General features: G+C 31.4%; 1 protein-coding gene across 3 annotated transcripts in view; it reads right to left on the reverse strand.

Moving 5' to 3' along the window:
- The window catches only part of LOC129219331 (uncharacterized), a 235,281-nt gene that overhangs the window by 14,982 nt on the left and 204,028 nt on the right, over positions 1 to 16,271 (reverse strand). For 2 of the 3 annotated variants that reach the window (XM_054853689.1, XM_054853688.1), the window contains exons 5-9: positions 13,169 to 13,274; positions 10,733 to 10,908; positions 10,463 to 10,575; positions 4,841 to 4,910; positions 760 to 825 (exon numbers count right to left, since the gene is read on the reverse strand). In XM_054853689.1, coding sequence (XP_054709664.1) covers positions 760 to 825; positions 4,841 to 4,910; positions 10,463 to 10,575; positions 10,733 to 10,908; positions 13,169 to 13,274 — 531 coding nt within the window. The remainder of the gene's footprint in view (positions 1 to 759; positions 826 to 4,840; positions 4,911 to 10,462; positions 10,576 to 10,732; positions 10,909 to 13,168; positions 13,275 to 16,271) is intronic. The other variant, XM_054853690.1, reaches the window with a different exon arrangement.

The raw sequence follows: 16,271 nt of genomic DNA on the forward strand, positions 1-16,271 counted from the left end.
TTTAATCTCACCAAAAGATAAGCTGTTTGGCAGCAGTAGAAAAGAGGGAGAGGGGGTTCGGGATTCTCTCCCGAAATCCTTTTTGATACTGAAATCAATTTCAATGTATTTTTGGGAAAGGGGGTTCGCTTATGGGAAGCGTTTCGAAATTAAAGATTAAAATGTGTAATGCGACTAACATTAGGGAAAAGGGTGGGAGTTTAGCAACCCTCCATCAATTTTTTTTCTTCTAAAACAGGATTTAAGGATAGGTTGAGAGAAGGTTCAATATTCAGGAGCTATTCTCAGAAGATTTTATGATAATGAAGTTTTAAAAACAAAATTTTAAGCTTTAGACACTAGGGAAGGAGAAGGGTTTCTGTCCTCTAGAAAGTTTTTCAAATTGAAGGACTAATAATGTACTTTTTGAAGCTGCGTTTGATGATGTTAAGGAAAGCGTGAGGGTTTGAGGGTCCTTCACAAAAATTTTCCAGCACTGTTAACAACAAAGAATGCATAATAAGTAAATATTAGGTCATGAGAGAAGGGGAAAAGCCTCATAGAATTTTCAAAGTGAAGCATTTTTTTTTAAAATTGTTCTCAGTATCATTTTTGGAAAAAAGAAAATAATTATTTTTGAGATACTCATGTAGAAAGAAGGCATTCAATCTCGTTCGTATTTTTTTTTCTTTTAAGGAGGCTAATAAATTTTCAAGGGGGGCTTAGTTGCCTTAAGACCCTCTTCAATTTCACCCATAATAGGTAATGTATGATGCTAACCATCAGTGAAATCTCCAGAATCATATTCAAGCTCCTTATCGTCAAATTCTTCCATGTCAAAAACACCTGTAAAGAGTTAATTAAAATTAAAAACATTATTTTCAATCAACCAATAAATCTACAGTTAAAAATGGTATATTTCATTCCAAGCAATCTCTAATATTTATAATGTTCATTAAGGAGTATTAACTAAATCTAAAAAATAATGGCATTCATGATAAAATTAGCGCAGTATAGCCCTTAAGGGCTCTTGTGCATTAAAACCAAATAAACCAATAAATAAAATAAACCATGATAAATTATTTTAGCTTAATATGACTTAAACAATTTAAAAATCCAGTCTGACTGGCTTATAGTTAGGTTTGCCAGATGTTCCGGTCAAGAGACAAATTTAATTACAGATGATTAAAAATGTCCAAAAACAATTAACTGTGAAGGATTACTTAAAATAACTATGTCATTTCTGTACCTCACAGCCAGACTGACATCAGTCCAAAAATTGCAATTTTCTGATTATTACTGCTTTGTATGTAGAATCTTAGCCCATATCGAGTCATGTAAACGTAATTAAAAAAAAAATCTTTGTAATTATTTAATAGTGTTAAAAGAGCGTGCTTCCTATCCTTTGCATGCGTCAGTTTTTCCTATCGCCTGTAAAGTAGCGATTATGTGACTTACGTTAGTCTGGCTCTGAGGTACAGATTTGTAACATTAACCTGCCAAATTAATAGCGGATTAGGTTGTGAGATTAAAAAGAAAAAGTTTTCCTAAAAAAGTCCTAGTCAATGCAAAAAACATGTAAATGTTGTTCAAATTTTTATTTCTCATTCTTCAAACTAAAGTAACTGTAAAATACTAACATGTAGGAACTAAAATGTTTAAATGTATCTGCTGGAGTCATGTCTTATTTATTACTCTTGGTTTCGACTCATAATTAGTAAACATTTATTCATAGCATTGAGAATGAACTATCTTTTAAAACACTCTAAAAACCAAGCAGGAGTGTGTAATCTTTTGAATACTTGCAACGCTGGTGGTGGTGGGGGGGGGGGGGGGGTAGTAGTATTCCTGTGTCCCGGTTGAATATTTCAGAAATCTGGCAAGCCTACTTATGGTGAATAAAAAATATTTGGATTGTACAATGTCAAGTCCTTGGGAGTATAAAGTGCTTTTAACTGAGAAAGCCCTGCTTAAAGAAAGTAAGACATTGCGATTTTTAAAATTTCTATTGAACTAAAAGCTTAGCTTCTCCTTCCTTGGATCCTGTAGCATACCAAGGGGTTGGCAGGAGTGGCTCTCGCCAGGGGCGCAGCAGCAAGTAGGGCGGAATTTCGACGGATTAAAAAAAAAATCATATAAGTAGAAAAATGCTTTTTTATTAATAAAAAAAAGTCTCACAAGAAAAGAGCTAAAGGAGAAAATAAAACAATCCTTAATTCTCAAAAAAAAAAGGGATTTTACCCGTGGTGTGAAATTCTTTTTCGATTCATTGAGTTAGCTTAAGACTTTTCACACAATTTTCATACTAGGGAGCGGCGGTGGAGGGCGTTCTTTGCCGGATGGTTCCGTTTTTTTCGGGGAGGGGGCGACATTTTGTTGTATAGTTCTTCTTAGGCTAAGTATTTATTCTCATTATAATATATAACATAAGCGTAAAAAGTCTTATTTGAACAAAGTATTGGGAGGCCTTAATTAGCGAATGTATTGTACACTTTTATTTGCCTATATGAAAATGGTCGTGTTTTTTTAGTCAATTTCGGATCAGCAACGGTTTTTGTATTTGCTATGCTTTCCTAATTATAATAGACTTTTTTAAATGCCTTGATTTTTATTTTTTTAAAAAATTAAGGTTTCTTTCTTTCTTTTAGTAAACATTTAGATTATGTACATCCTCCTAGTGGTTTAAAACATTCTATTAAAAGTTGAAGCTGTTTAAAAAAAGAAATACATTGCTATAAACGTAACTGAAAAATGTTTATTCTCATATGCTCAAGAATGTACATTATTTATATTTATTAACAAATTGCAAATATTATTGGTTTTATTGAATTTATGTGAAATGGTGGGGGGAGAGCTAAAACTTTTGGGATGGGGAGAATTCTGAATATGCTGAATGAAATCCCAGTTTTACTGAATGATGAAATTCGAGCATGCAGATATGCATGATTAACATATACTATGAAGGAAAATTGGGCATCTTTGAAAACAATTTAAAAATAGAAAATTTGAATATTAAAGTTGCAATACTGTCTCGTAATTTGTCAAATCAATAAGTCAAATGAAAAATTCTTTTGAGAGGTTACAGTGACCTCTAGTGACTTCCCATTGGGACAATGCTGGGGGGGGCGGGCGCTATTTCTTACGTTCGCCAGGAGCACCAGACCCCCTAGTTGCGCTACTGATTGGATGAACTCCTGTAACAATCCGAAGTCAACTGAAACTTAGGGGTGAGTCATATATTCTGAGAACAAGTTATGACTGCTTTTTTAAAAAAAATTGTTGGAGCAGACAAGCATTTGAAATTATATATTTTTTGACACCAATCTTATCACTTCTAAGATACCTACTTCCAACAAAATTGTAACTTAAACTAAAACAGATGAAAAAATAATGAAAGCAAAAGTGACGATGATGATAGCAAATGAGAAGAATTTCAAGCTTGATCACCGTTAGCATAAACAAAGGCTTCTGATGTGTAGCGGTAATAGAGACCATGTTTTTTGGGCCACAAGTTTCACAAAGATAAGTATCAGAAGAATGGGACTATAGACAGTTCAAAAGTAATTTAACTAACTTCTTTGGTACTAAACAGAAATAGAAAACTAAGAAAACAATTATTTACATATTTTTATACATTTTGTCATTAACCTGTTTTTTAAGAGCACTTGTTTTAATGAGCAAATATTGGGGCCCATTTATGCATGTTATAAGCCAGTTTGACTGTACCCATAAGGAAGTTTATCACCAAGATATAGTCACAGTCATTTACAATGAAGAGATTGAATGAAAACTTTGTTAAAACTGCAACCTTTTACAAAATACTAGTGCATTGTGAGAAATGGCAAATAGATGAAAATGCTTATTTGAAATCAAAGCAATTTTATTTGATTATTTTTTATTAATTAGAAATATTAAAGGTTTTTCGCTTGTGTGTAGATCAATTTGTAATGTTGTTTTGCTGAAATATTTTCTATTCAAATTTTTCCACTAGCAATTTTAGAAACTCCTAATATTTCTTATACAATTGTTTCTGCATAATAAATTAATACCAGAAGAAATCACTAAAATTGACATTTTGTTTAAATGGTTTTATTTTAAACATTTGATTTTCATATAACACTAACTACACATATGGAAAAAATAAAGAATGCACACATCCCAATTACACCATATTGAGCATGTTTACACTCAACAATCTACTATCATGTCTACATGAACAAGTTGGCTCATTGGAGATATTTTCAATCGATGGTAAGATACCCTATGCAGAATGAAATGGTGGATCATTGCAGTGAAGTAGTAGAATTTTTGACCAACTCCTTAGCAGGTGGAAAGTAGTTGTTCAAAGATGCAATGATCACAACTGCAAGTTGTAATAAGTTATGCTACTTTTACGTAACATGGAATACACCTCACATTTCGATTTTTACTTTCATTTTTAAAACTATAATGCAACATATATAAACATCAATTTAAATGTACGCTCAAAGGTTTAAAAAAAAAAGATTTTTTTAATCCATACTACTGTATATAATGTATTCAGTTCCTAGTTTTAGTACTGTGAAGTAAAAGTGATCCAGTACTAGAATCACTCAATATTAAAAGATCAAAAGTTTGATTGATCAGTTTCCTAAAAAATATGGATGAGGTTGGCATTTTTTTTCCAGCGCAGTTGAAGTTTCAAGCTCTATATCTAACTTAAATTCAATTAAAATCTATTTTTGATGGGCTGCACAAACACTTTATAGTATTTAAAATGTAGGAAAATCTACAGAAGAATTTTCAAGAATATATATATAATATAGACTCATTAAATTTCCCTGTCTGAGAGGAACATTTATAACAATAGAATATAACTTACCACCAACATCAATACTTCGAGGTGCATGTCTTAATTGCCTCTTTGCTTTATTTCTTGATCCAACTGGATTCTATTTTATGACAAAAAAAAAAACAGTTTTAGAGGCAAATGATATTACTTTCATAAAAGAGACATTGCCTCATCAACTATTAGCTTTTAAAAAATTTTAAAACAAAAAGTAAAAGTAAATTTAATAATCTTATCCTAAATATACATAAATATTTTTCCATATTTCAGGTTCTCATTTGGTATACAGTCAAGTCCCGATGCAAGGGATACGTTACAAGACCCCTCGCACAAGTAGAAATTTCGTGTTGTGGAACAAAGTATGTTTAGAAATTTTTTATAAGCATACCCAATTATTTCAGACATGTGTTAACACCTTTCAAATTGTTTCAAACCCACACACATCTCTTAACTATATATTACCATATCTTTTATAAAGAACTGACTTTTACTGTATTTTAGAAAAAGCGTTACTATTTAACATAAATTACTGTTATGAAGCACAAAATCAATGATCAATGAGAGACATGAATTAAAACAGTACGGCACTTACTTTAAGTACATAACTGCACTATAATAGCACTGAACAGTAGATATTGTAAACTTAATTATAATTTTAAGAATAATGTAGATGATGCTTTATGCAGTGTGGGACCATCCCTCTTTCTGACTTCTTTTAGCCACAATAAAAGAGCAGCTTCCATTTTCATGATGTTTGTATTTTGCTCCTCAGACGACTCTGGGAGCTTCAGTATTAAAGCTAAGTTTGGAACTTTTACGGATTTCCTTTTCTTGAATTTTAATTGAACGTATCTAAGATTCACTCATACCTAATTGTCGTGCTATCTTCGAAGCACTTTTTAATTGTTCAATCATATCGAGAATCTTGACCTTTTCTTTAATGCTCAGAAACTCTCTTTTTCTTTCTACATTCGCCAACTTGAAATGAAAATGCGCGTTAGGGAGCCATTCTATTTTGTCAACGTTCATATGAGGCAGTGAGAAGCAAAGGGATGTAAGTGGCAAAATTAAAAATTTGGAGATAACCAGTACAAATAGTAGGGGAACCTCTCCTCTGTTTTGGGGCCAGAGACAGTACTAGTATTCCTGGTAAGTGCAGCATGATTTAGAAAAAAAATTCAATGAAAGTCTACCTAGGACCTTATCTTTAAACATGTTTCACTCAAAAGTTGAGAATGTCCACTTACATCCCGTTGCTTCTCACTGCCTCATATGTAGAATGAAGGAAAAAGAACCTTGTTAAGGATCGGAGCGGTTATTTGTATGAACTAAAGCAAAGCATTGTTTAGACTAATGCAGTGTGTGAATTTCCGCTTTCAGTAATGCTAAAGGGATGAAAGTCCATTCATAAAACCAAAATTTAGTGTCAACGAAGCCCATTCCAATGCTCAGCTGCTCCTTTTCAAAAAATTTTATGTTGCAGGTGAGTAATTTGTGTCCACAATAAAAAATTCATTACTCATAAAAAACTCGTGTTATAGCCATTTCGCTAGGTCGGATCGTGTTGTAGCGGGATCCGACTGTATCTCTATTGTGTATGAATAAAATACATGATTGAATATTAACCATTAAAATATTAAATATGCTGCCCAGTTGGGGGGGGGACCAGTATTCTTTATACTGAAATCAATTTGTTTCACGCAAAAAATTCTACATAGTGACATTTAACATATCAGCTAATTTGCGAGTCTTAGAATACTAAATGTAATGTATAACAGTTTTACTTAAGAGGCATAACTCTGTTAAATCCCCTCTCATCTATTTTGGGTATTATTAATGCCTAACTACTACAGTTATAACATTCAAAGTTTCCTATATATCTATTTAAAAATTGAAATATTCTTAATGTGTAAATACTAGCAGTACCCGGATGGCGATACCCGTGCTAAGAAGTTAAAGGAAGTCCTTTGAACAAAAAAAAATCCATGCCCCCGCCCCCTTTCTGATGTCAAATGGTCATTTTTCTTCAACTAAAATGCATACACACCTTTTCAAAAGACCTATCAAAGTCTCTCTGGAATTTAAAACTATTCACCAAAACACATAAAAAGATAAACAGTAGCTTTAAAACTCAATAATCCCTCAACTACATAGTTTCATCGCTTAACGAGCCAAGCAACCACGCTACTGTAACCCTGCCCTTTAGCAAATGAAGCATTTTTACCCCTGCAATTTAAAGTGTTTTGCCAAATAAACTATGCTATTATAAAAACGTTATAAATATCAATCACAGTTGAATAATACGACAAATCAAATTATTTACTTAGATATGTAACTATCTTCAACTATGAGAACAAAAACAAACGTTGAAGAAATAAGGAAAACAAAATCCAATCGAAAAATCCTACAAAAACAAATTATGTACCTGAACATCGAAAAAAAAAAACCGCATTCAAAATCCGTTTGCTGATCACAACAACGTAGCATGGGCATGGTTCCTCACAGCTATCGACACTGTTGGCCTGTGCCCTCTTGCAGAGTTAACTTATTCCACCATCCAGGATTGGAGTGGTGATTTCAAAAATTTTAAGACACAATTTTGATAAAATTTTAGGACATTTTTAGGACAGCAAAAATCAAGTTTTTTTTCAAACATTAGCGACATAATACAATTTATACACTTGATTTTCCTTGTAGATGATAAAACCTTTCATATTCAATACTTAAAACTACAATAAAATGCATTCAATTTTTATTCTTCAACACAGTAACCCATTATGAAGTAGAAGTACATACCACATACCAGTTAGGTAAATGTATGTTCAATTGCTTCTTTACTTGCCTTGTTGTTTCACCAATGTGAATTACAAAGAATGATGAAAAAAATCCTTAATACAGAAGGATTTAAAGTAAGGGGCATGTCCAAAATTTATTATGCACCTACTTAACTTTTATCAGATAATTTGATACTTTTTGTCATCTTAGAATCTTCAAAAATATCTCTGTAAATTACAGATAAATCATTTAAAGATGCAAATGAATATATTTTTTTAATAGCAAATAAAGCTAAGAAAACCTCCGCTTCTGAAATTTTATCTTGGAGTGAATTTGGAACAAAAGCTTCGGATTGCTTCATCATAATAAATTTGGTTTCAGTAGAAGACGAAGAACAAGAATTTAAAAATACAGCTGGATTTTTTAAAGCTACTTGCAACTTTTTACGTCCCGCCGTATCACCATGAGACAATACCTGTGAAAATCCTTGGTTATCTATATTGGAAAAATAATGTACAAACAGAACTAAATGCTTTAAATTCACCTTTTTCTGCACAGCACCATGTGCTGATCTTGTATGCATTTGTCTGCTTTTTCTAACCACAAAAAAGATAATTTCGTTTTCCGTGGCGTTTTAATAAAAGAAATTATTATTTACATTTTTAAAGTTTGACTAAATTTAAAAATTATATGTGCAATAAATAATCCAACTTCACTGAACAGAAACACAAAGCAAATCAACTCTTTGTACTGTAAGAACAAACTAATTCTCAAACCACACACAAGATAAGCACTATAAAAATAAATACTACTTCCCACCTGGGGACAAATCATTTAAATTTAGCTCTAAATAAATTTTTTGAACTAAGTGTTTATATTTGGGTTCTAACTCAACACAATAAATTTTTTTTCTTCCAATTAGCTATGATACCTATCACCCTTCCCACTCTTTGCCACGGAACTGCAATTTGAGAGAAGGAGGGAAAGGGAATCCCCCCCGGTTCACATATTTTTTATTTATTTTCAAAGGGGAAAAAAATCAAAATGATAAGATTATAATATATACCTTTCCTCTAACTCTTTTTCCGTAAAATTTGCTGCACAGCTGTTTTTATTTTCTTTATTATTTCATTTTTATATATTTTTTGCATAAAATATATAAAAATGAAATAATAAAGAAAGTAAAAAGATTGCAAGAGTTACAAAGCATAGATAAAACAAAGTTTTATATTGAGCATGTGTTTTATTTAACTGATTCCCCCCTCCCCTTCTTCAGGAAAAAAAAAGCAGCAGCAGCATAGTTTTTCACTGTTTGTATTTTAGAGAAAATTTCTTAGGGTGTACGAAGTTTATTTTAAGGCATATCATTATGAAAAGTTTCATTTTTAGGTTGAGTTTTATTTTTCTGTGCAATAGGGAATAAATAATGAAAATTTGAAGAATTTTAAGACAGAACTCGAAATTTTAGGAATTTTAGGACAAAATTTAAAATTTTAGGATTTTTAGGACAACTCCTACCCTTGCACCATCTATTAGGAATTCATAGAACTAAACTTACCCTGCCATCTATTAGGTATTCATATAACTAAACAATTAATTAAACATTTAATTGGCAACAACAAATATTTCTGCCAATCTGGTTAAAAAAATAGCCTATAGCCTTCCTCAATAAATTGACTGTTCAACACCAAAAGAATTCTTCAATCCTTACCAGTAGTTCCCGAGATTAGCGCATTCAAACAGACAAACTCTTCAGCTTTATAATATTAGTATAGAAATAAATTTTTCCGTTTTCATAACATTTCTTACTGCTGCTGCACTCCTATTAGTCTTAGCGTAATGTTATCTAGCCTATAAGCCTTCCTCAACGAATGGACTGTTCAACACAAAAGGAATTTTTTAATTTGAATCAAAAGTTCCTGACATGAGCACATTCAAACAAGCAAACTGTTCAGCTTTTTTGATTAAATAATTAATAAGAAAAATAAGACATGGATACACCATATAATTTTTTTTTACAAATCATTTTTAGCATTTTTTAGGATGTTCTCTAAAAAGTACCCTTGAGATTTGCCTCATGGCTGACTAGTACCTACACTCACTGGATCACAAAGCCCACACTTTCAAGTTGAGCCTCCGTGGCTATGCATGTTTTGTGTTCCAAGCATTTTATATTATAATAAAAAATTTCCCATTTTCATAATATTTTTTATTGCTGCTCCACTCCTATTAGTCATAGCGTGATGTTATATAGCTTGTAGCCTTCCTCAATGAATAGACTATTCAGCACAAAAAGAATTTTTTAAATTCAAACTAGTAGATCCTGAGATTAGCGTGTTCAAACAAACTCTACTGCTTTATATTATTAGTATAGATTTAAATGTTTATGAAATTTATGTCATAAATCATGACTTACTATTGAAGCATATATGACATTAAGACCAAATATTAGTTTAATAAGAAATTGATCAGAAAGTGTTGCTTCATAGATATGAGGTTTCAGCACAAAAGTTTCATGGATTTTCAACCATGATTCAGAAGCATGATAAAAAAAAAAGACTTTGAAGAAGGTCTACAAAAGATATGCTTCAAAAGAATGAAAAGTTATGCATGAAAATATTAGACATTTTGTAAATTAAACAAGAAATGCAGTTTAGTCAGCAAATTCTGCATCAGAAACTTGCACTTCGCATTTTAACAGATTCTTTGATGCAAATTATTGTTAAATATACAAATATTATTTTAAGTTTGTTTTATTGATCTTAAAAATGTGCTTCTAAAATAATAATTTTTTTCTCATACCAGTAACAAGCTTAGTATTAAAAGTGTTCAAATTAACAAATTGCAGAATTTTTCTGAAAAATATTACAAGAAACTTACTGAAACAGCCCTTCTAAGAGTCCTAGGATTCTTTTGGTTCTTATCCCCTTCAGAAGTATCAGATATTTCACTTCGGTCAAATGCAGAATCTGTTGAAGTAGAGGATTCAGTAACTGTAAGAAATATTTTCATTCAGCAGCATAAATGCACTACAAAAGAAAGCCTACCCAAAATAAAAACTTTAAATAACTTATGAGTATGTGAATTGCTAGAAAAAAAAAAGAGCAAATAATACTCTAGAATATGCCCATAAAAAATTCTATTTAGTACCATTATCTTTGTTAACAGTTGCATCAGGAGAGTTTAATGGCGAATCAGCTGTCGATGGCTCTAATGTAGGATCGATTTTCTTTGAAATCAGAAGTAAGTAAACCATAGCTTGCTTTTCTTTTCGTACCTTGTGTAATAGTTCAGTATAAGTTGCCTGCTCTCTTTCGGCATGTAGTCTAGAAAACAAATGAAAAATATCAAAATCCAAGATCATGAATAAGATGGAACATAAAACTTGATGAGTAACAACTTATTACTAAAGGTTTTGAATGCACATATAGTATATAAAAGAAAAGTTATTATTGTGCCTGGAAAAGGACATGGTGTAACTGTTAAAACATTAGTCTTTTAAAGAGTAGCTATATACTTTTAGTTTTAACTCATAGTTTGATTTTGCTTAGTCATACATAATTATTTAATTACATGACATTCAAAATGCAGCTTTTTGATAGTTGTTCAAATTTGAGGCTTTCTTTTTCTAAATACATTGCTATTTCTAATGAACATACATATGACAAAGCAAATATATTGTCTTTTAATTAGTATTAATTTTAACTAGGAATATAATTGTTGAAGACATGTCTATCAGTTTCAAAAAACTAACTTATCACATTCGTTAATGCTTTTACATAAAAAATATTTAAAATGGCAAAATTCCAAAATTATGAAAATAACTTAATTATTTTGAATTAACCTTTAATATTCAACAGCAGAAAGAAATTAAGTAGAAACTTCTGATCCTGAAATGTTACTGATAAGGTTCTAATTCTGTAAATTAATAGTCATTAACTAACAGCTTAAATTTCATTTCAAATAGTGTATTAATACAACTGAGATGCGCCTCAAAAAATAAAAAGCACATACCGTATATACTCGCGTATAGGTCGATCTCGCGTATAAGTCGACCCCCCCTTTTTCAGAGAAAAAATCCAGAAAAATCTAAAACCCGCGTATAAGTCGACCCCCATACTTTCCAAAAACATCGCGAATTATTTTCAAAGAAATTTCAAAATAATGAACACATTTATTTACAAATAAAATAGGGATTAAATAGGAAGACATTTCTAAAAGCCTTCAAACTCGGATTCCGAGTCGGACGCAAAAAAAAGTTCATTAAAGTCCGCTTCCGTCATCACCGCGTCATCCTATACATCGGCGGCTGCAGAATCGTCAATGATATCAAAGGATGCGTTCGACGAACCTCACCGGTCAACCGGTAAGTAACCAGTTACTAACCGCGGCGTTCTAACCGGTCGCGCTCGTCGAACGCACTCTCAGTCTGAATGGCGTGACTGTTGACGATAAATATTTTAATACGTTTCACGATATTTGTTAATTGCTGATTTGATCCTTAATAAAGAGGAATAAAATTATCTTTACTTATGTGTATTATTTAGGTTTTTTTAGTTATTATTTTTGAATAAGTTTACTTTTTCACACTAGCAACTTATCAGCGACTACCTGTAACCGCACATCGGCATTTCTCGTAGCTTCCCAGCTCTCGTTGATCGGAAAAAATTTTTCGGAAAATTTGACCCGCGTATAAGTCGACCCCCCTTCCTTTGATCTCATTTTTTGGACAAAATTTCTCGACTTATACGCGAGTATATACGGTATTGGTTCCAATACAGACACATGATATGCATTACTTAACAGCTTTCTGCAAATTCACTAAAAAAATGCAGATCAAAAGACAAACTACTAAACTCAGAAAAAGAATTACTACACAATGATGTCCGGGGGGGGGGGGGGACTTCCAATTTGGATTTAATATTTCCTTTTTATTTTCCTATACAGATGAGACAGTGAGAAGCAAAGGGATGTAAGTGGACTTTTTCAAGTTTTGAGTTAAATGCATTTAAAGTTTCGGTCCTAGGTAGGTTCTCATTGAAAAGTTTTTCTAAATCACACTGAAGAGAAGCACCTATTAGGGCTACTAGTACTATCTTTTGCCTCGAAACAGAGGAGTCATTCAGCTACCATTTGTGCTGGTTAACTTAAAATTATTAATTTTAGCACTTACATCCCTTTACTTCTCATTGTCTCAAATGTATATTCATGAAAAATTTCCTACTTGATTTTCAACCAAAATTTCCCTTTAAACATTCAGAAATCATTTAACTTGATTTTTCTGTATAGGTATCTATAGCTGCTTCAATATGTATAAACTTGTAGGAAATCAGAAACATTTATTTTGACCACAATATGTATGAGAATGCATACATTTTGCATTACTCAAGAATGCTTAGTCTACGATGGTTGAAATTTCATATGTAGGACTTATACAGCATTTAGTTGTGGATCTCTCTTTTCGATCGAATCAGCCATTGTCCTAAACAAATTACATGTTTTGGCCCTTTTATAAAACTACAAAATAACTGAAATATTATTCACTTCAAAGCAAGACGTTAAACCCAAAAAGTAATTAATTATTACCTGATGCGTTCCCTCATTGAACAGCATTCATAATTTAAGAATTTAGAAACTTGACTTTGGACACTATCAATAGTGCGGTCCAGAATTCCTTTCTGAAAGTCGATTCCTGAAACAATCAAATGATGAACAAAATCTATTAGAAAGGACATCAGTTTTAAAAGCTTTTTTACACTTTAACACTGTGAACTATGAAATTGTAATTCCTTCTGAGCACAATCACAGCCAGAATTTCATCCTGAGAGAAAGGGGCAGTTTTGTCAACCAATTCTTTAAGTGCATACATATTAGCATACTATGATTGGCAGAGCATAGTAATGGAAAAAAAATAAATTTACAACAATCAAAAGAGCACAGTAAAATATTATTCTGGATGCATAAATTATTTGCTCGTGTCACAGTTTTCAAAATATGTCTTAAAGTGTGCCAAAACTTGAAGATAAGTCAACAAATTTAGTGAGTTTCAGTGAGTTATGGAAGACATCTTTCACACGCTTTGCTAATAGAAAGAAATCTCATAGTAGTACTTTCAGTTTCTTTGCAAGTCTTTAAATTTGGCACTTTTCTCAAAACTACGGCAGACTTTAAACCTTATATATCAATAATGAGAGGACAAGGGCAAAAGCTTTTTGGGTCCAAAAAAAAAAAAAAAAAAACCTGTCTAAATATGCTCCTTTGATTACTACCAATTTGAAATTTTTTCATTATTACACTATTCCTGCGGTTCACTGGTAAAATTTATCTATGCAAGTATTTTCAAAGAAAGCATTACTACAAATGCAAAAACATAACTACTTAATGAAATATGATACTTAACACTAAAATATCTTTCCACAATAGTGGTGGAACAGAACCTTTTTTAAAAAAGGGCCACTCATAGCTGATTAAAACATGAAAAGTTGCAAGTGTAGATTATCAAACTAAATGTTTACACATGACACAAACTTGTAGTGTCTATGCAAGTGTAAATAAACATGTACATTTCAAGAGCTCTAAATGAAATTACCAGTTTTAGTTTTTAAAATGTACTTTTATATTATTTAACTTAAATATAATTATTAAATACCAGTAATTAAAGATGAATAAAGTACCCAACAATTATAAACTGGCAAAATATAACAAAAAAATACAATGTAAAAATGCTTTTGAAAATCTTTCATCGCTACAAGTTTTTGGCCCAGCAAAAGTTCAATGTTGCAATGACTCAAAAAAAAAAAAAAAAAAGTTTCAACACATATTTGGAACACTAACAAATCACTTTGATTTTTACAAGTTTAACCTTATCAATGCAAATTTATGCAAATATGAGTCGTTAAGAACTTGAAATTAATTTTTTTTAATGTTGTTAATACAGTAGAATACCTTTATAATGAATACCTATATAACATAATTCTCTATAAACTGCGCAACTTTTCAGAAGTAAACAATAGGTTATGAAATTTAAAAAATCCCTCTGTTTTGCATTGCAAACAGAAAAATTGTTAGGCAAATTAAATTTTGAAACAGTTTTATATTTTCCCATCATAATTCAAAGCTTTTAAATGAAAAATATTATTCACAGTAAAAAGAAAATACCAGATGGCTCTTGAAAATGCAGCTGTTATGCAAACCATAAAACTGCTAAAAGTGCAAGATAATTCACTTTCTTTTGAGTGTGAAACATATTTATTTGTGAATGACTACTTCTATAATTATTGCTTTACTACTCATTGCAGATAAAACCCATTCTGAAGTTCTAATATATATATATATATATATATATTCTGAATATTAGTTTCAAAATTTGTGAAATGACCTATATAATGGCAAAAGCTGTATAACCCAAAAGCTCTGGTGCCAAGGTGTGCATTATAACGGTCTTCTACTGTATACAAAAGACATTTATTGAATTTTTGAGTAACACTTTTAAGTGCAATAAATCACACCTTTATCAGATATCTTCGAACCTATACCTAGCATATCTCCATTAAGTAATGTAATTATATCACTAATATGCAGTGGGGTAGCGAGGATTCTGTTTCAGGAGAGGCCCAAAAGCTTACATTAAAGAGAGGACCACTGACTCATTAACTATTTTTTATTAAAATGTTGGGTGATTCTGTAAAAATTATAACTTTTATGAAAATAATTTTTTTAAACTTATTTTACTGGAATGATTTTATTAAATATTTCACATTCTTCTTTATTTCATAACTAAATAGTGTCAAGTTACAATGATTTCTTTTTGTTCCATTGAAAATATTGTCACTTTTATCCTAATAAATGGACTTGGGAAATTTTTGTCTTTTCGGCTCAACACATAAACTTCAATTATTTTAATCCAATGCAAGAAATACTATTCAGATTAACAGTTTTCTATTGGTACTTCTGCATCTTAAAAGTACTCACCAGTTAAAAGAATTAATTTAAACAGAATTCACAGAAATTTTGTTTTATACTAAGAAATACAAAAGATTGGTTTAAAAAAATCATTCCTTCAAAGCAGAAATTGAACAATAAATCTATAAAAATTAATCTTTCTGTTTTGGTTTTCATATTTTGATTCTCAACAATGAAATGAAAATTAAACAAGCTGCTGTGGGCATCACATGACTTCCTTTTCCTCCAATTTAATGTCATTTACCCATTATTGGCAATTTTAATGTGATTCAATTGTTTACTCTCTAAATGTCACCAACAGTGGAAAAATTAAAACCAAATTTAAAAAAAAAAAAAAAAATCCGCCAAATTTGTCGCCAAGTTGGCGACCAAAGAAAAGGCAATATATGGTTGTCCGACAAATTATAACACCATTTGAGTTTACATCGAAATTACCAATGATTTCCCCCCAAAAAGGGGCAAAAGACCCCCTTAGGAACATCCGAGTGCAACCAAAAGGGAAGGAGCACGACTAGGCCCCACTAGGAGTCTACCTACCAAATTTCAACTTTCTAGGACATACCGTTTTTGAGTTATGCGAGATACATACACACATACATACGTACGTCCTGAGAAAATTCGTTGTAATTAACTCGGGGGTCGTCAAAATCGATATTTTGGCTGTCTGTAGGTTCCTAGGCATATATCCACGTGTGGTCGGGTCAAAAAAAAAAAAAAAAAAAAACTC

Source organism: Uloborus diversus, chromosome 3 (assembly GCF_026930045.1).
Source record: "Uloborus diversus isolate 005 chromosome 3, Udiv.v.3.1, whole genome shotgun sequence".
In the NCBI taxonomy this organism is placed as follows: domain Eukaryota; kingdom Metazoa; phylum Arthropoda; class Arachnida; order Araneae; family Uloboridae; genus Uloborus; species Uloborus diversus.